The 21655-nt window shown below is 43.3% G+C and overlaps 1 protein-coding gene across 2 annotated transcripts in view; it reads right to left on the bottom strand.

Moving 5' to 3' along the window:
- Nucleotides 1-21655, bottom strand: part of me1 (malic enzyme 1, NADP(+)-dependent, cytosolic) — a 598180-nt gene that overhangs the window by 152930 nt on the left and 423595 nt on the right. For both annotated transcript variants that reach the window (XM_041187865.1, XM_041187866.1), the window contains exon 7: nucleotides 3925-4034. In XM_041187865.1, coding sequence (XP_041043799.1) covers nucleotides 3925-4034 — 110 coding nt within the window. The remainder of the gene's footprint in view (nucleotides 1-3924; nucleotides 4035-21655) is intronic.

Below are 21655 nucleotides of genomic sequence, written 5' to 3'. Positions count from 1 at the left end.
GCAGAGGCAGGTGAAAGAGAAATGCCAGCTCAACTTCTTACAGTTCAGAAAACCAGTGGGCTATTTCACCCCTTAGGTGAAAAGCAGCTTCTGATAGGATTGTTAAGGTCATGTTAACAGTGTTACATGATGGACAGGAGGCAGCTCGTGTCGGGCACTAACACCGGCATGGGTCAGTTGGGCTGAATGGCCTGTTTTTGTGCTATACATCCTATGTAATTACTGTAAGCGCAATTCCATCGCCATGTTCATCAGATGGCACAAATTTATTTTCCAAGGTGGGGTATCTTAGCACAATTATCAGCAGAGGCTGAAAATCCACATACATGGCCTACAAGAAGAAAAGTGGGGGGGGACAATGCAAGCTTTACTGAGTATTAATAAAATAGATTTAAGAAACACCTAAATTAAAGGCACTAAGAACAATAAATATTTAAAACAAATAGTATAAAAGTATGCAACTTAGTACTTTTGTGAAGGTGAAAGTCTCATAAATACATACATACATACACCTGGAAAGAACCAATAACTGAAGACACATACAGCCAAGAGCCTTATCAATCAATCAGCTTGCATGCTAACTTGCAGAATTATGGCAAGTGCAGTGTAACCTTCATTTGAAAAGTGACTACTTGACAAAAATAATCTATCTTCTTCAAGCAGCTATACTTAATCTGTCATTCAGAACAACCCCACTGTAGCCCTGCAAAGCAATGAATGAGGATCCACCAGCTTAGATTCAGGTCAAAGTCAAATAAAGCTCTGCCAAACTACCTTCCTTTCGGAGATTTCCTTTAAGACAGTTGTGAAGATATATGAACTACATAAGCAGCTGCCTTGCAGATATCACATATTTTAGCCTGTTTGAAATTCCAGGCTATGACTGTTGCATGTCTGAATGGACCAGATTGTTATGCACATTTAAAAACAAACTAACATTGGGAGAGGGGCAGAAAGCACAAACAAAAACAGTATGGTTAGGGTAGATGCTAAGATTTCTGAGCGTGCACACAGTAAAATCAAATCAAGAATGCAACAAAAATACAACCAAACTGGCCGGTGTGGTGCATGGGATGATAACTAATACTTGACCACCGTAGTAATAGGCCATTCAGCCCCTCGGGCCTATTCCACTGCCCTCTCCAAATGAGTGAATAATATTTGGAACTTCACATTTCATACTAAAAGAGGCAATCCAGATTAAAACAACAAGCAATTTTAATGGTGCTCACAGCTGAGTTTCACCTAATGGTAGTACAATGACTACTGTATTCATACTCATTGTATTTTACAATGAATGCTTTATTCCTATCACAACTGAATCAGCAAAAAGTGCTGCAGATGTACAGCTGTTAAAGATCAGGGTACAGCTCAGTACACATTCCTTAAGACAAGAGACAAAAAGGTGCAAAAAGAAAATATCACCACCAGAAAGAGAAAGAGGGCTGGATTGTTCCCATGTTTAAGATGGTCTCAAGTGCTGACATGTCAGGAAAAACAACTGAAAAATTACCAAAAGAATCTGGGTAACAGAAAGTAACTTCCCTGAATAGCTTTATCATTTTCAAGGTAATTTTATGTACATATTTCATATAATAAGTAAAATACAACTTTCACATTAAACTGGCTTATAAAACAATGGAGTTTCAGGAAGAAGGGGAAAAACAGGCAAATACAGGCACACATTGTGATACAGCCAGAGTACTATCAATGGAAAACTGAAATCAATTTGCAAAAATCAGATGTCATCCTCAGTACTGAAGTAATGGCCCAAATCTTCTGTTATCCAGATGGGAGATGGGATATAAGTTGGGAAATGTGCATCAATTCCCCATGGAAGTCCTGACACACGCACATACACTGTAATTGCCTGGAAAGTTTAAACTTCCTATGGACTGATTTCCACTGCTCGGGACCCTCCATGAAAGTTTCTGATACTGATCTTGGGGTCAGGGACTTGGCCAGATATGTAGAATACCAGATACACTAGATACCTGCATATTTACTCTGGAAGTGTTACACAATTTAATACCTGGTCCAACTCTGTGATTTACAGCGTAATTCAACTGAGCACCACAACTGATCTCCCCAATCACACACCAACTCCCCATACCCAATGCCGACTTATCCACCTCACCTGTCCACTTAACCAACCCCCTGCTCAATTATTGAAAGACTTGGACCTTGTAAAAAAACCACCTGAATGCAGCAGTTCACCTAGTGAAAAGAGAACATATCATCCCTTCGTCCCCCTGACGATCTTCTCCTTGCACCAATCCTTTAATGCTTCAGCACAGACCGGAAGTCCCAACAGGTCACAGGGATCTTCAGGGGCAGCAAAAATGTGCTCAGCATCGACAGCATGCCTGGGCCATAATCTTTCTCATTTATTTAAAGGGATTGTTATACTGTCTTTTGGTGACACGATAGAGAATATAGTCTGACACTTCATCAATTGCTAGGATACCTTAATTCCAGTTTACTAATCTGCAATACCTCAAATGCCCCATTTCAGATATTTTTGAAACATCTAAATTTAAGTTGTGGAATATAAATGCATTAATATGATAAATTTAGAATTCTCTCACCTAATTTTGTTACTTCCTCCTTAGTGGCCACAACTCATCCTTTTATAGCACTCTGGAACTTATATTACTTAAGGAGTATTGTCCAAATTTAAATTGTTAAATCTTTTCATTTTATCACACTGCCACCTCTGCATTCAAAAGCCTCACAAAAGCACTTCCATTCAACTATGTAGTCATCCCTCCTTCCCCTGCTAAGCTTTTATTCATCTCCTCCTTGGTGTCTAACTTGCTCCACTGTGTAACTGCCCAGAAAGGTTCCCTTCACACAAGGAAAGCTATAGAAATTAATCTGTTATATTGACCACCCCCTGCCAAGTACGCAATGTTAAACTTTGTTTTTAATCAACATACATGCATGAACATAGTGCCCAATTTGTTTTGCTTTTGGTATTTAACAGCAGATCCCATTCTTTGCAAATTGAAATGATTGCATCACAGTTAGAATCCTTTAATAAGGATATCACATGATGCATTCTGCCTAATGTCCATCAAGATACCCGTCACTATGAGGGCAAAGGAATCAAAGAAACATTTTCCATCAACTCAAATGATGTCACCCCAGGATTGACAGCATAGCTATGGTTAATTAAAAGTCTGCAATTAACTATTATGACATTAACGAAGTGCATTCTTGAGGCCTTGGACTTTGTGCTTATAGCTATGATAACTCAAAGTAACCAAATATAGCCAAATATACATCATTTGGTCCCCTTCATAAAAAACGGTGCTAACACTGGCAGCAAAAGAGAATCCAAATTGGAAAAAATCTAATTAAAATAAATAGCATATTTTCTGAGCAGACTGCCTGAGGTGATATGAAAATATTAATAGCAAAAAAAAAAATCATATTGTAGCTATAAACTGAGCCTGTTTAATTTGTCATTTGAAACTCAATTAGATCAGGATAGCTATACAATCTTCAGATTCATTTTCAACATTAAGAAAAATAGAGTGAAATGGGCTTCAGAAGAAGAAACCAATGAATAATTAGTACTGTAGCCTAAAGTTCAGATAATCTGCATAAATTCAATCTGAAGATTCAATACAGCCTTAATTCATGCATATTATAGTAGCAAAATTAGCAGAAAGCTTGTTATTTCAGTTCCTCAAGCATTGATTCAAACCAAGTTCAAAACAAACTATGGATAGAAGGACTTCTTAGTTCCTGAATTATGGTTAACATTTCTTGACAGATATTCCAAAAACTAGATTAAGCAGTCTGATAATCATCCAGATGTTGGCCCTGGATGCGATTTAACAGGATCCAATGATTAACCTTTGGGGAATCTGTTGTTGGTTATGTGTGGTAGGCAAGTCAAATTTACATTATACATACCCTGGATATCATCATTGAAGGTGCAGTATTTGTTGCGATACTTGTTCAGAAGACGGAATGCATTGATGTTGGCAAAATCCTCAAACTGAATAAGACAGTTCTGGCCATACCTAATGAACAAAACATTACTGCTGATTACAGAGAGATAGTTTCCAGACAAACTACCGAATGTTAAACTATTAGCTTTAATATAGGCAAGAAAGAGGTTACGCAATAGTATCAGAGGATAAAAAAATGAAAACCCAAGCAAATAGCTGAAAGTTATTTTTCTAACTTTTTTCTAAGTTACACATACAATTATTAGTCCAAGAGGGAGACCAGATAACATATACTTCGAACAATATTAGGCAGAAACAGAATGGAAGAAAATGAATAGGTGCACCACTTAACAATAATGCTTCATTCTTCTCCATGGGGAAGCATTGTATTTCCCATTGGTTGAAAGGGCAAGAACTCACCTTGCGGGAATTGCCAGTGACTAAGCAATATCTTACCTTTCCATACCACTGTTCATTCACCTTGCTACACCACCAGTCTCACACATTATTTAAAAACATACAGGCCCAGATCTTAAAGTCTCCCAATAGTTGTGCCCCCCTCCCCCCCCCACCACCCCCACCCCGACAACGATGGCTACGGGACCATTTGGAAGTTCCAACACAATGACTCTGTGGGAAGTTTGAAGATTTTGGCCATAGAATTTTAACTTAGCAGGAATATATAGTATTCACAAGATCAGGGAAAATGAAAAGAGCAGAAAAATATTGATCATCCTTTTTTGTAGAATTAGTTGGCAATATAGTGTAGAGATGGAGTAAACATGTCGAGCTTTTCTAGGATTGGTAATTTTTATTGGATCCTCTATGTGGAATTGATAGTGAGGCTTTGCAGCTTAAACGGAAGCATTAAACCCAGTTGGTCACTGTTAGAACAGTCTTACAAGAATCGAGTGGGCAATGAAAAGCAGGTGATGCACTATTTTGGACAGGATGTATTACTTTAATACAAAGGAAAGCAATGGAACAAAAGGTTTGGACTTAACTGTTTTTTTTAAATATCCAGAAGGAAGATTCTCCAAGTTACTTTTAGCTTCCAAACTATCATCCAGAATATCCATTCTGCCTTCCAAATCATCCCTCATAATGGTAATCTATTGCTTTCCAAGACATATTCAAGTGTCGTGAGCTACTGCATCTCATGCAAATAATTATTTTTATAGAAATTTCACTTCTAAAATGCACAGCCAGACCAACAATGTAGCTTCCCCAAAAGACAAAGTTCTAAAAAGACAATGGCCTATAACTTCCGAAGGAGGTGCCCCAAAGATGCGCGAGAGGACATTCTCCAGAAGTCTCCATATAAAGTTTGCAACTTCCATAGGGCAATTTACCCAGCACTGGGAACCATCCAATGCTCCAATTTAAATCAGATTTTGAATGGTTCTGATTGTCTTGCAGGAAAAGTTACCCAAGAAAAGTTAGAAGAATTGAAACCACTTCTACTCCTAACTACCCCCCGAGACAACCCTCGCAACCCCCCACAGGATCCACCACGAATTACCCTCCTGAACACATCCCACCCCAACACCAACCTCGCCACCGACCACCCAACAGTCCTGCACATTGACCACTCCCCCGCTGACCACCCGATCCCCAGCACCCTCACCCAATCCTACCCACTTACCTTGCATATTTGCCTTCTCCCTGGCTTCTCAAAGTGACTGGGCCTTTAAACTTACTTTCTTTACAGCAGTTAGTGTCGAAAAAAAAGGGGTGGTTTCACTTCCCCCAACTCTCCTGCACTCGACAAAAGATTCCTGGACAGCTGCACTGCATGTTTCTCATCCAGCCGGAGTCAGAAGGTAAGGCAAGAAAGGTGCAGCTGCATTTCCGTGTAAGTAAATAGGAGTGGCATGGCAAACCAACTGCAATTGCCACTCTACAGGAGTTCTGGCCCATTATTATGTAGATGAGAGTATAATCATTAAATCAGCAAAATATGTTTAAGCATAGATCATTAGTTGCGAAAGGTTTGACAGTTTTCTGTTTTGGATTTGTAGGATTTGATCCAGGAATGACTTCTTTGGATACAAAATAATTCACTTCCCTTCTAAAAACAAATATTTATCCAATTCTAAAAAAAAGGTCCGAGTCAACACACCATTGACCGTTCCATGAGAAAGAAATCACTCAACATTCTTAAGTATTGTTTCCTCTGGTCCTGTAATTATAATCCAAGGTAAATAGCTTGTTCACACCGACATTGCCTATGCTGTATATTTTGAGTCATTCCCTCTCTCAATCTCTTCTCCAATGGAAACAAATTCAGCTTGGCGAGTCTCTCAATACAAAGTCCAAAAATTCTGGAATAATCAGTGGGCGGCATTTTCCGCACCCACCTGCTGCCAGGATCTCCTGATCCTGCCGCAAATCAATGGACTTCTGGCTGGGGTCCCACCTCACCCACGGCGGGTCCCACCTGCAACAGGGCCAGAAAATCCCAGCCAGTGTCTCTTCTCAATTGCAATGCACCAATATCCTTTCAGGGTTGAGATGCCCAAAACTGCACCATAATGCTTTAAATATGGCCACAACACTGATCTCAGATAAGATTACAGCAAGTTTTGCAACTTATTAAAGTCTTGAGAGTTAGCTTAGTATTTAATCAGCCTTTACAAATTGCATCTTAGTATTTAGTTCTGGGCAACAGATTATAGGAAAGCTAGTAGGGTCATGGTGAGTTTACAGCAAAAAAAAAATCACTGACATTAAAAATAACCTTTTATCTCTAGTGTTAAGAACTGCTCATAAATTTGCAGGTCGTTTCATGGTAGAGAGAAATTAAAGGGGAGAGCACAGAGGTTTTCAAAATGACAAAGTTCTTGTAATGGTAAAAGTCTATAATAAAACACCAGAAATTCTGGATTGCCACTGGCCAGGCAAGTTGCAGCTTACTTTTTGCACAAGAGGGTTACTGAGACATGGAATGCTTTAGTTATTACATGTGGCGATTGAGGCTGAGCCCATAAAACCATCAAAAAAGAAATGGATGGACATTTAAAAAGGAAGACTAAAGATTGGGGACAATAGCAAGGGAATTGGATTAGGCAGGCTCAGCTGAATAGGCAGCAGCAAAGGCTTGATGATCCACGTGGCCTCATTCTGTGTTCTTATTTTCACGATTCTGTAAGCTTTCTGTGTAGCTAGTTGGGAAAAAAAGAACTCCGCACCTATGGATTGACTGCAGTTAGTTTTGCTACGGCATTTGGCGTTTCTCTTTCTCCTTCTATAAATAGTTTATTTTTTACCGTTATACATACAGGATATTTTGCAGTACAATGTGCTTCACTCAGCTGCAGTTACTCTTAATTCAGCCTGGCTTTCTGCCTGCATTTCACCACAGAAAATAATACAAATTACAGTAAATCCACTTATGTTTATAGTCCCTTAAGTGCATGCTTAGATCTTTTGAAAAGCCAACATTTTCCACTTTTTTTAAAATAAAAGCCTATTGCTGTCAATCTCTTTCTAAATGCTAACCTATTAATGGTCTAGTTTGTATAACTAAAATTTGCAGCTATACAAGTAGTTCCAAACTAACTACAGAGTGAAGGTTGGACAAATGTTCTAAAAAAAATAAATTCTGCAAAGCACAAATCTTTATAATATAAGTAACTCAAAACATGTAAAATTTACAGAGGCAACAAAATACAATGGAATGGCTTATCTGCATTGCCAACATGCCGATCGTACACTTTTTCCTATGTAATTGGATATTTTCTTTGGTTAAAATCCCACATTTTAATGTCACCCCAATTGCATTCCTGCAAAACAAAAATCTTATTCACACCACAGTGAAAAAAGCGCACACAAACCCCACACTCGGGCATTTATCTGTGGTGTGCCGTTCCTGACAACAGAACCCGATATGGCACTTCCACACGTCATTAGCCAGCTCCCACATGATTCTAATTAAAATTTCAAGAGCCGACGGCGTGCATGGCAGCCACATGTAATCATGCTGTGGGGGGCAGATATTCACTGATGCATCCCACCATCAGCTGAGGCTGGGGCCTTAAAAAGCTCTGGGAGCTGCGAGTTTATGCAAACTGTAGAAAGGCTCCCTGGTAAATGAGCTTTGCCTGTGATCGCAGACCAGTTGCACTTTTAAAGCGCGAAAGCCCTTGCGATTCACAATTGCTGCTGGCTGTTCCCAGGCAGCTCTAATTGCCACGAGTGCAGTCGATGACCTCTTGCACTCTAGGCAAACAAGCGATGGCCACGGAGACCAATGCTCTTGCTGCCTGCTGTCCTCATCTGTGGAGTAATTGATGAATCCATTCGCATGACAGAGGCAGGCATTGGTCACCTGCACCTGTGTGTGTGTGTGTGTGTGGGGCAGCCTGTGATATGCCTGTGGAGCTCTGGAAAACAGTGACAAAAGAATTGCACACCACAGTAAACTTGAGGACAAATGGCATGTGTTTCCTGCCAAATCCATGTGGCTGCAGGTCTTACTGCACAAACCCATATACTTCCGCGACCACTTCCAAGGACCACCTCAGTCACCTTGGCATTGCTGGGCCAACATCTTTTGGTAGCTAGTTCTTGCCCTGAGGATTGATGACATGCAGCTTCAGTCTTTTATGATGCCCTCCCTGAATAAATGCATCCTGACCAGCCTCCCCTCTCTGGTGCTGCCTGCAGCTGGCATTACAGCTTCTGTGGTTGCCCAGTAAGAGCCTTCCGTTGCCTCACCTTTTCCTCCTGCTCCCGACCCCACCATCTGTCCTCCTAAGGATCCCTCTTCTATGCTTTCATGCCCCCAACCCCACTCCACACCCCCTCCCCGCTTAGCGCCGACTTTCCCTTGCTATTCCCAAGCCTCCATGCAAGCTGCCATTCTCCTGCCTCCTCCCTTGAGTTGCAGAGTTCAACAAAGAGAACTGCTGACCTCAGACAACTGCAAAAAGCCAACTAGTGTATCCACTTTTAAACAAACGTGAACCTGGTGCTAAGAGATTGCCATGTGCTGATGACTTAATCTTGAAGCTATCATGTCGTTACAAAAGGTTTTAATACAATGAGTTTTCATAGCATACAAACATATTACAAGAACCCCTGAACAAGTAGCACAGCACCAGGTCCGGCCCACCACAAACACACCACTGACTCAATCTCTGCATCTCAACCTGTCAGACTACTCACCTGGCATCCAGTCCTGGATGAGCTGTAATGCCCTTCAACTAACTATTGGTAAAATCAACACCATCACCTTAAGCATCCACCACAAACTATTCATCGTTCACCACCAAGGTCATCCCTATGCTGAGCAACTGTTTCAGGTAGAATCAGATTGTTCACAACCTCAGCATCCTGTTGCACACTAAACTGAACTTCTTTTCCATATGCTTTTTATTACAAATACGGTCTATTTCCAATTTATATTAGCACCCAGCTCCCACCTACATCAGCCCATCTGCTGCTAAATCCCTCACCCACATTTTGTCATCTCTGGTCTTTATTACTCCAATTGCCTTGTCACTGTCCTCCCATCCTCCACCTTCCATAAATTTTAGCTCATCAAACGTCCGAGGCCTGCACTTTATCATCAACTCCACCTTCACTCGCCTACACCTCATTAATGTTCCTTGTGTTTAAACCCTCTTCATAGTCGCCTTCTCCCTAAAATTGCATCTTTCCCCAGCCCTCAAAGTTTATCTTAACTAATTCTAACCTCTTGTGAATCTTCCTTTCCCTTTGCCCCTCCCCCACCCCATCTTGTGCTTGCTCAGTTGCTCAGCTGTGAAGTGAGGTTTACCTGAAGCCAGATGCCTGGATGGGATTGATGTGGCATAGGAATTGAGATTTAGGTCAAAGAACTAGACCAGAGCAAACAATGCCCTGACTTTTTAACCAAACAAAGCTTGCCCCCTAAAGCCTGGAAGGTATTCCAGCAAGGACACAGGGAGGTCTGGGCACTCGCCACCCACTCCCAAAGATGCTGTTGTCAGTTGTTAGAACTTCCAGCTGCAAGCGCATGCCTGTTCACATGAATGGGCTGCTCTTCTACTGATTTTTCCAGGCCTTGTGCCTTAAAAAAATGAAAATATGAAAAGAAAACATTTACTGATATAGCATTGAAAGGTGTCATGTGTTTCTTAATGAAGTGTTGTTATTTTAATTTTGTCAGCAAATTATGCTATTCAATTTGCACACACCAAAATCCCACAAACAGCAAAAGAATGACTGATTAGTCACTATTTGTGATGCTGTCTGTTGAAGGAGAAATGTTGGCCAGCCCACTAGAAAGCTGCTCTTCTTCAAATAATGTCATTGGTCCTCTTACATCCACTTGAACAAACAGACTTGGTTCACAGCCCCAACTAAAATATGGCATTTTCAACAGTGCAGTGCTCTTTGAGTACTGTACACGTGTCAGCCTACATTAATGTGCTGGAGTTCTGCAGTTAAACTGCAACCCACCACTTAATGTCTCAGAAGCCTGAGGGCTGCCAACTAAGCCAAGCTGATATTCATAAGTAGTTTTATGTTGTACTGGTGGTTTTATTTGCGTTTATCACTTTTAATCCACACATAGTCTCTGGTAAGGTATCAGGTAAGATTAAGTTTGCTAAGAACAACAAATATGCACTTATAAAGTGCCTTTCACATCCTGCGAATGTGCCAAAGCACTTTATAGCCAACAAATTATTTTTGAAGTGTGGTCACTTTTGTTTTCTAGGCATAGACAGAAGCCAATGTGTGTACAGCAAGGGTGCTTCAGGATGCTTGAGAGAGAGAGAGAGAGAGAGAGAGAGAGAATCGACAACCTTGGTGGCCCAGGGAAGGGGCAAGTTTGAGAACAGAAGCTTATGACAAAAAAAAATAAATTAATGGACCAAGATATAAAAGGCCTTGGCTTGGAAATATAATATTTTATTTCCATATTTCTGACTGCTATAAATTAATGCTGGAAAATGTCTTCTCATATGGCCTTCCAGCAATAAGAATTTGCAAGCCAAGAACAACACATCAATCTCTAACACTTATACACTTGGCTTGGGATAAGCTTTCCTTTAGGGTGTATTTCATTCATATTCTACAAGAAAATTGAAATTACACATAAATATCCAGACACTCAGTAAATGACAAGCAACATTATGTAGCTAGCTCAACTCCTACATACCTGAACAGAATATAAGGCATTGTAAGGAGATAAAATAAGGACATCTTTCTTTTGGCACAAATACATATGAACCCAGGTCACAGCGTTAAATGCTTTCTGCTCGTGTCATTGAAAAACAGTTTACGAAAAGAAGCCTTCAACACACATTGCTGGCCTAAATTTAAGGACAAGAGACATAGTTGGCTATCAAAATCCTTCCGCCTCTGGGATGTGGACTCAAATCCATCCCAGACTGATGGAATGAAAATCACCTCCTCTACTGGCCTGGATTAAAATCAGTTTGGGCAGCCTCAACCACTTTTTAAAAGCTGTTGTGGCCTGACACAATTTGAATATCCCAGGTCATGGGGATATGTGATGCAGGAAAGTCATACCAGTATAATCTTGAGGTTTAGCTCCCGGGTACATTTTTGGCGATGATGATGCTGTATTTAACTACAACATACCTGTACTGGTGTGGTGGTGGGAGAGCGGGGGTGAGAAAAGGATATTTAACATGAAATTATCCATAACCTGGTGCCAGGTTCCTTAACAAAGCAAAGGCCCTTGCAGATACTGCTCTCTGATTATGTGCACCTCTGCTGGTATATTCTGGTACATATTGAGGACAACAGCAAAAGACCATATTTGAAAAGTGCATTAGAAATAAGCTCCCTACTATTGCTAACAGGCTCTTCAATTTACTTTTCCACTTTTGGCCTGGGTCCTAGAAATCCTGGATGCAGGAGACCCTAGTACAAAATGATGGGGGAATTGGCTGCATAATATTATGTGCACTTGGTTTACACTCTTCTTGCAGCCACTGAAAACAACGAACACACTGCAAGCTGAAAAACAACAAGTGGAGATCCAATGTATCAGAACTTTGATTGATTTTCCGACTGAGTAGACAAAATTGGGAAATCTACATTTCAGTGTTGCCATCAAGCAGCCTGATGATGATTTACATAGTCGTGTATAGAATGAAGCTCCTCTATTGCTATCAGAGTAGGTGGAAGAGAGTATAGTAACCAGTGTATAGACCCATGCTACTTGATCTCTTCTCATGAGAGATTTTAAAAATATTTTGTTTTACTATTCTTCCCCAAAGTAAATAACCTTACACTTCTCCACATTATACTCCATCGCCCACATCCTTGCCCACTCACATAACCTGTGAGCTTCCAAACCCATGACAACTACCATCTAGAAGGGCAAGGGCAGCAGGTAGATGGGAATACCACCACCTGGAAGTTCGGCTCCAAGTGATCATCATCCTGACTTGGATATATATCACCGTTCCTTCACTGTTGCTGGGTAAAAATCCTGGAACTCCATAACAGCACTGTGGGTATACCGACACCACATGGACTGCAGCAGTTCAAGAAGGCAGCTCACCACCACCTTCTCAAGGACAACTAGGAATGGGCAATAAATGCTGGCCCAGTCAGCAAAGCCCACATCCCTTGAATGAATTTTTAAAAAAATGCTCACTAAAAGGTCCCTACAGCTGTTGCTGTGTCCCCCACATCCTCAGCAAAAGGCTCCTTACAGTGGCTGCTGAATAGCGGGAAATAATAATAACTGGGTATAGAAAAAGCCCTTTTTGCAGTCATGACTGGTAGGCCAAAATGGTATGTTGCTTCCTTACCAAGGGAAACTTCTGGAAAGGAACCAAAGTACCAAAAATTGCACTCCATGTTAAAAATCAATGACGCAGGTTCAAGTACTCAGGTGGTCTTGCTGAAGGAGCTTAAGCAAATGGGTGCAGGGTTGTAAAACCAGACCTCCAGGTTAGCAATCTCTGGATTGCTCCTTGCAACATGCTAGGCAGATTAGAGAGGAAGGTGAGGAAAGTAAGCACAAAATATTCATATCCTTGGGACATGGGAGCTATACCAAAGGGTGAACATCACCAAAACTGAAGCAATATTTACTTCCTTGCACAGACAGTAAATTGAGCAATTGGAGAGGAGTAAACTAAAATAGCTGGACAAAATTGAAGTTTGAGACTGTTGAGGAAGAGAGGGAGAAGAGAAGAGAGAGAGAGGAGGGGGGAGAGAGAGAGAGAGGGGAGAGGAGAGAGAGAGAGAGAGGGAGGGGAGAAAGAGGGGGAGGGAGGGAGAAGAGAGAATATGGAGAGTGAGGAGAGAGAGAATAAAGCAAGATAATAGAGAGAGAGAGAGAATAAAGAGAGAGAATTCTATCGATCTTAGCCTTGAATATATTTAATAACTGAGCAGCCACAGCCTTCTCAGGTAGAGAATTTCAAAGATTCAAATCCCTTTGAGTGACGAAATTTCACCTCAACTCAGTCTTAACTGGCCACTCTCTTATGTTGAAACTATGCCCCCTGGTTTCCAGACTAGAGCAAACAGGCTCTCAGCATCTACCCTGTCAAGCCTTCTCTGAATAGAAACATAGAAAATAGGAGGAGTAGGCAATTTGGCCCTTCAAGCCTGCTCCGCCATTCATTATGATCATGGCTGATCATCCAACTCAATAGCCTGTTCCCACTTTCTCCCCATATCCTTTGATCCCTTTTGCCCCAAGAGCTTTATCTAACTCCTTGTTGAGAACATGCAATGTTTTGGCCTCAGCCACTTTCTGTGGTAGCGAATTCCACAGGCTCACCATTCCCTAAGTGAAGAAATTTCTCCTCATCTCAGTCCTAAATGGTCTACCCCATATCCTCAGATTGTGACACCTGGTTCTGGACTCCCCCACCATCGGGAACATCCTTCCTGCATCTACCCTGTCTAGTCTTGTTAGAATTTTATAGGTTTCTGAGATCCCCCATCATTCTTCTGAACTCCAGTGAAAATAATCCTAACCGACTCAATCTCTCCTCATATGTCAGTCCCGCCATTTCAGGAATCAGTCTGGTAAACCTTCGCTGCACTTGCTCTATAGCGAGAACATCCTTCCTCAGACAAGGAGACAAAAAATGCACACAACATTCCAGGTGTGGTCTCACCAAGGCCCTGTATAATTGCAGCAAGACATCCCTGCTCTTGTTCTCGAATCCTCTCACTATGAAAGCGAACATACCATTTGCCTTCTTTAACGCCTGCTGCACTTGCCATGCTTCCCTTCAGCGACTGGTGTACGAGGACGCCCAGGTCTTGTTGCACATTCCTCTCTCTTAATTTATAGCCATTCAGATAATAATCTGCCTTCCTGTTTTTGCTACCAAAGTGGATAACCTCACATTTATCCACATTATACTGCAAACGCCCACTCACTCAGCTTGTCTAAATCACACTGAAGCATCTCTGCATCCTCCTCACAGCTCATCCTCCCAACCAGTTTTGTGTCATCTGCAAATTTGGAGATATTACATTTAGTTCCCTCATCTAAATCATTAATATATATTGTGAATAGTTGGAGTCCCAGCACCAATCTCTGCAATACCCCACTAATCACTGCCTGCCATCCAGAAAAAGACCCGTTTATTCCTACTCTGTTTCCTGTCTGCCAGCCAGTTTTCTATCCATCTCAATACACTGCCCACAATCCCATGCGCTTTAATTTTACACGCTAATCTCTTATATGGGACTTTGTCGAAAGCCTTCTGAAAGTCCAAATAAACCACATCCACTGGCTCCCCCTCATCAACTCTATCCTCGGAAAATCCCAGCAGATTTGTCAAGCATGATTTCACTTTCGTAAATCCATGCTAACTCTGTCTGATTCTGTCAGTTTTCCAAATGCTCAGCTATTAAACCTTTTATAATGGACTCTAGAATTTTCCCCACTACCGAAGTCAGGCTGACTGGTCTATAATTCCCTGTTTTCTCTCTACCTCCCTTTTTAAATAGTGGGGTTACATTAGCTACCCTCCACTCTGTAGGAACTGTTCCAGAGTCTATAGAATTTCGGAAGATGATCACCAATGCATCCACTATTTCTAGGGCCACTTCCTTAAGTACTCTGGGATGTAGATTATCTGCTCCTGGGGATTTATCGGCCTTCAATCCCATCAATGTGCCCAACACCATTTCTCTACTAATACAGGTTTCTTTCAGTTCCTCCCTCTCACTAAACCCTGTGTTCCCCAACATTTCTGGTATGTTATTTGTGTCCTCCTTTGTGAAGGCAGAACCAAAGTATGTATTTCGTTGGTCAGCCATTTCTTTTTTCCCCATTATAAATTGCCCTGTTTCTGACTGTAAGGGATCTACATTTGTCTCCACTAATCTTTTTCTCTTCACATACCTATAGAAACTTTTACAATCAGGTTTTTATGTTCCCTACAAGCTTACTCTCATACTCTATTTTCCCCTTCTTAATCCCATGGTCCTCTTTTGCTGAATTTTAAACTGCTGCCAATCTTCAGGTCTGCTGTTTTTTTCTGGCCAATTTGTATGCCTCTTCCTTGGATCTAATCTCTATATCTAATTTCCCTTGTAAGCCATGGTTTGGCCACCTTTCCTGTTTTACTTTTGCGCCAAATAGGAATAAACAATTGTTGCAGTTCACCCATGCACTCTTTGAATGTTTGCCATTGCCTATCCACCGTCATCCCTTTAAGTAACGTTTCCCAATCCATCATAACCAACTCATGCTTCATACCACCCTTTATTAAGATTCAGGACCCTAGGCTCAGAATCAACTACGTCACTCTCCATCTTGATGAAGAATTCTATCATATTATGGTCACTCATCCCCAAGGGGCCTCGCACAACTAGATTGCCAATTATTTCTTTCTCATTACACAATGCCCAGTCGAGAGTGGTCTATTCTCTAGTTGGTTCCTCAATGTATTGGTCCAGAAAAAATCCCGTATACACTCCAGGAATTCCTCCTCTACTGTGTTGTTACTAATTTGATTTGCACAATCTATATGCAAATTAAAGTCACCCATAATTACAGATGTTCCTTTATTGTATGCGTCTTTAATTTCCTATTTAATACCATTCCCAACATCACTACAGTTTGGGGGTCTATATACAACCTCCACTAAATTTTTTTGCCCCTGAGTGTTTCTCAGCTTAACCCATACAGATTCCACATCGTTGGAGCTAATATCTTTCCTCACTATTGTGTTAATTTCCTCTTTAACCAGCAATGCAACTCCACCGCCTTTTCCTTCTTGTCTCTCCTTTATAAATACTGAATACTCCTGGATGTTCAGTTCCCATCCCTGGTCACCCTGCAGCCATGTCTCCATAAGCCCAACTATATCATACCTGTATACATCTATTTGCGCGGTTAATTCATCCACTTTATTGCGAATGATCCTTGCGTTAAGATACAAAGCCTTAAGGCTTGTCTTTTTAACATTACTTGTCCCATTCCCACTATTTTTCACTGAGGCCCTGTTTGATTCTTGCCCTTGATTTCTCTGACTATCACTTTTCTTATTCCCCTTTATCTTTTGTTCTTGTCCTTGATTCCCCCTCCTATGACTCCTTGCATAGGTTCCCATCCCCCTGTCATTTTAGTTTAAACCCTCCTCAACCACTCTAGCAAATATTCCCCCTAGGGCATCAGTCCCCGTCCTGCCCAGGTGTAACTCATCCAGATTGCACTGGTCCCACCTCCCCCAGAACAGGTCCCAATGTCCCAGGAATCTGAAACCCTCCCCCTCACACACACTCTTCAGTCACATATTCAGCCGATATATCCTGCCATTTCTACTCTGACCAGCACGTGGCACTGGCAGTAATCCTGAGATCACTGCCTTTGAGGTTCTACTTTTCAACTTACTTCCTAACTCCCAATATTCTGCTTTTAGGACCTCATCCCCTTTTTCTACCTGTCGTTTGTACTAATGTGTACCACGACCACTGGCTGTTCACCCTCCCCCTTCAGAATGTCCTCTAGCCACTCTGAGACATCCTTGACCCAAACACCAGGGAGGCAACATGCCATCCTGGAGTCTCATTTGCGGCACCAGAAATGCCTACCTATTCCCCTTACAATTGAATCCCCTATACCTATTGCATTCTCACACTTTTTACCCCTCCCCTGTGCAGCAGAGCCAACCATGGTGCAACAAATTTGGCTGTTGGTGCTGTCCCGAGAGGTCATTCTCCTCAACAGTATCCAAAGCGGTATATCTGTTTTGCAGGGGAATAGCCACAGGAGATTCCTGCACTGCCTACCTAGTCTGCTGGCTCTGCCTGGTGGTCACCCATTCCATTCCTGCCTGTGGACTCAGCCTGAGGTGTGATCACCTCTCTATACATGCTATCCACAATAATCTCCGCCTCGCAGATGCTCCACAGTGTCCCCAGCCGCCACTCCAGCTCAGAAACCTGGACCTCCAGGAGCTGCAACTGGAGACACTTCCTGCATGCATGCTGTTCCCGAGCACTGGAAATGTTCCCGGCTTCCCACACAAGCAGGAGGAGTACACCACAGCTGAGCTCTTCCGCCATGACTTACCCCTTTAAATTAAATTAAGTATCTTTTGGAAGATACTTAATATCAAATAATATCAATTGCTCTAGGACTCTTCTTCCCTGCTCCTCGTTGTTATAGAATATAGCCCTTACAAACGATGAACCACGAAATAAGTCCTTAAAAGCTATAAGTGATAAAAATATAAAACTTACGTGACCGTATTCACGGTACTCAAAGGATCACCTCGTTCCTTCCTCACCAAACTCCCAAAACAGCACTCCCTTACATGTTTCAATGAGATTACCTTTCATTCGTCTAAACCAGAGTATCAAGCATGCTTCTCGATCTCTCCTCATAGGGGATTTTAAAAATATTTTGTTGCACTATTCTTCCCACCAAAGTAAACAACCTCACATTTCCCCACATTATATTCCATTGGCCACATCTTTCCCCTTTCACAGAGCCTGTCGACATCCCTTTGCATAGTCTGTGTCCACTTCACATCTTACTTTCCCAACTAGCTTTCTATCATCTGTAAACTTGGGTGCATTGCACTTGGTCCCATCATCTAATCCATTAATACAATATATTATATGTAAATGACTGAGACCTCAGCATCGATTCTTGCAAGCAAACCATTAGTAACAAACTGCCATTTTAAAAAGGTCTGTTTATTGCTATTGTTTTCTGTCCTTTAATCCAGTAACCATGCTAACAAATTACCACTTACTATACAATTCTTTATTTTATATAACAACCTTTCGTGTGGCACGTTACAGAATGCCTTTTGGAAATCTAAATATAATATATCCGCTAGTCCCCTTTCTCTACTCCACTAGTTACATCCTCAAAACAGTTACCAAATTTCCCTGATTTGAGTTTATTCACTGATGCACCATTATGATTAAACACTCTGCCCCTTCTTGTCATATTCTGCCCATCTTCACCTACATTGCTACATCGCTACATGGCCTTGACTTTTATCTTTAGATTTATAAATTTCCTCTCACCTAAACCCTCTGTCACCACACCCCCACACCAATTTTTTCCAATTGAAGTCCTAGTTATTTGTTTCACCAGGACACTAATCGCAACCCAGTTTAAATAGAGCGCATCCCAACAGAACAGCTCCCTCCTGCCCCAGTACTGGTGCCAGTAACACAGACAGGATTTTGCTCTCATCAGGCAGGCTCAGCTGGGAAGCCAACCAATTAAGGCCCACTGAGCGTGAAACGCAGCTCATTACTGGCCAGGAAGGGGCAAGCAGGGGCCTACTGGCTGCCGGGTCCAATGGTGACCCAGCGGCCAAATTAAAATTCACCCAGGCAGCCCCAGAAAGACTGCCAGGGAAGGACATCTCTTTGCCATTGTAAAGATGGACGCGAGTGCAGCAGCAAAAGGCAGGTGGTGGTGGTGGGAGGGTGCAGGTCAAGTGGGCACTGGGTCCCTCATTTTTCCGACAGGTGCCTCGCTCCCTTCCTGGAGAAGGTGAATGTCAGAAGGGACACCCTTTTCCCTAGAGATGGAAGGAGGAGGCCACTGCAACTCACCAAGAGGGCATGGGAGGAGGTGGCAGCCCAGGTGAGCCACCATGATGTGGTGTGATGCAACTCCAGAAGCGCTTCAATGACCTGCTGTGCTCAGGAAGGGTGAGTACCGTGTTGGCATGGGTCAGTGTATTCAGTTGTTTTGGGCTGTCCATCTCCCCGTGGAGCTCAGAGGTGTTAGAGTCTGAGTGCCAACTGGCAGTGACACTGGAGCTGGCCATGGGGCTGAGCCCTGGCCACTTTGACTGAGTGCCTTGCTACTCAAGGGCCATGACCCGGATGTGCCCTGAAAGATGTTCCTCAGCTGGGGTTAGCCAGGCTTCAATGGCTAGAGTTAGAGAGTGGACTAATCATTGCTCTTCTGTCCTTTCAGGAGAAGACATCCCATGACAATATTGAAATATCGCAGGCTGGTGGAGGACCCCCACATCTCCTCATCCTCTCCTGCTTTGAGCAGGAAGCCTTGGAGCTCGAGCGGCACATGCACCACGGTCAAGCGGCTGTGGTGAGGCTGGGGTGTCAGTCAAAGGTAAGAGTGCAGTGCACTGAGGTGATAATCTCAGCTTGTGCAACCATACTAGTTTAGTCTCTTCATTGATGTGAGCCTCAAACCTGGATTCCCCATTGATCATTGAAAGACAAGGGCACCATAATGCAGATCTCCATCGTCTCACCAGGGTGCCAGGCACGCACAGTGACAGTGTGATGACTTAAACTAATGACATGTCCTTCTTCTCCCTTTTAGGTTCACCAGTAGGTGTTCACTCTCCAGACCTGGAAGAGCCACCCCGACACCCAAGGACCACCATGCTCCCCAAGCACCCACTCTCTGAACCAGGTACCAGCTAAGATACCAGCACCTCTGTGGCATTAGTTCGGCAGCTAGTATTGTTGGTGCAGATTGGTGAGGGCACTTCACACTCGCTTGAGGTAAAGGCGGAGGCAGAGTGTGCCCAGGGCTCCAGTTGTCAGACGACTGCTGGAGATCAGGACAATGCTCAGTCAAAGGCAGATGATGAGTGTCTGGAATCATCTATTAGGCAGCAGATGCTGGACGTCCACCAGGGTGTGTGGGAGGGTCTGGCAGAGATCCAAGAGGATATGTGTGCCATGGTCTCCATTGTGGAGGAGTCCCTACAGAGTATGAGCACTGCATTGACCCTCATGGTTGAGTGTAATGCCTCTTCCATGGAGAGAGTGGCAACTCTCATGGAGTGGCTGCTCCAGGGATAGGATCAGGGGTTCCTGGGGTTGCGCTCGGACCTGCAATCCCTCACAGGCACTGACTCCAGCCAGTCAGTGTCCATGTTGAGATAGATGGGGCACTCAGTATCCCAGCAAGGTGCCCGTCCATCAATGGCAAGCAGGGAGGTCCAAGCAGCCTCACGTTGGTGCACCAGCTGCCTGCCATCTCTACGGGCTCCTCTCCTGGGACTCTGGATGACAGCAGCAGCTCCTCTGCCAGTGACCGTCATATCTGATGAGGCTGCAGCGAATGGGGAGATGCCAGCCATGGCACTGGTCGCTCCCTCCCAGGCAGGGCCAGCACAGGCTCCATTGGCCAGAGGATGACCGCCAAGGTCATCAAGGCCAACAGAGCAGCAGAGTCAGCAGGCTGCCTCCAATGGTGGTGCCAGCAAGGTGGGGGGCGGGGGGGGGGGGGGCGCGCGGACCCTAGACATAGCACCCAAAAAGCTAAGCTTAAAGCACAAGAGGTGATCTTTTGTTCTACCATTTTGTTTTCTTTTCTAACGGTGTGACTACCAACACTTTTTTTTTCCATGGAAGATTATGTGAGTTCCAACATTAAATTACATTTGCTTTTGTGTTATTGACCGGAGTATGCTTCATTTGTTTTGTAGGTGCAGGGTACACCAGTATGTAATGCTGGACATGGGTGGGTTAAAACTTTATTGCACAGGCACTGAGTGTATCTTGGAGGCCAAGGAAAGGGTCATTTCTGCGATCCAGGATGGAAGTGGCAGCCCTGGCCTGAGGCGGTAGTTCATATTTGGCAGCCAAGCTGAAGCAACATTGGATCGATGCATCCCTGGAACCCCTGCCTCCCTGGAGGTTACCGAGGCCTGGCTCCCTCAGCATTCTCTTCACCATGCTACTCTTCTGACTCACGACGAGATTCATCCTCTGTGGCCTGTGCAGCTGTGTCAAGATCCTCTTCCTGCAGTGGGTCCCCACCTTGCCAGTGCCAGATTGTGGAGAGCACAGCCACTATCAGTGACACCCACTCTGGAGGTATTGTCATGCTCCCCCTGCATGTTCCAGACATTGGAAAGATCTATGGTTCTCTCTACCATTGCCCTGGGAGGCATGGCTGCTGTTGTACCGCTGCTCTGTCTCGATTTTTGGGTGGCAGAGCAGTGTCTTGAGCCACCTTTTCAACAGATAGCCCTTGGTACCCAGCAGCCATCCATCCAGTCAGGCTGGAGCACTGAAGAGCTTCTGCACCTGGGAGTGTCTGAGGATGTATTAATCTTGGGAGCTGCCAGGGTACCTTGCACAGACTTGCAGAATCTGCACCCAGTGGTCACACACTATCATGGAGTGGAATCCCTTCCTGTTAACGAAGGCACCCGGCTGAACTGCTGATACCTTAATGGCCACACGTGTGCAGTCAATGGCACCCTGGACGTGGGGGAACCCAGCAA

Source organism: Carcharodon carcharias, chromosome 5 (assembly GCF_017639515.1).
Source record: "Carcharodon carcharias isolate sCarCar2 chromosome 5, sCarCar2.pri, whole genome shotgun sequence".
Taxonomy (NCBI): Eukaryota; Metazoa; Chordata; class Chondrichthyes; order Lamniformes; family Lamnidae; genus Carcharodon; species Carcharodon carcharias.
The sequence above is the reverse complement of the archived record's forward strand: the minus strand, read 5'-3'. Positions and strand labels throughout refer to the sequence as shown.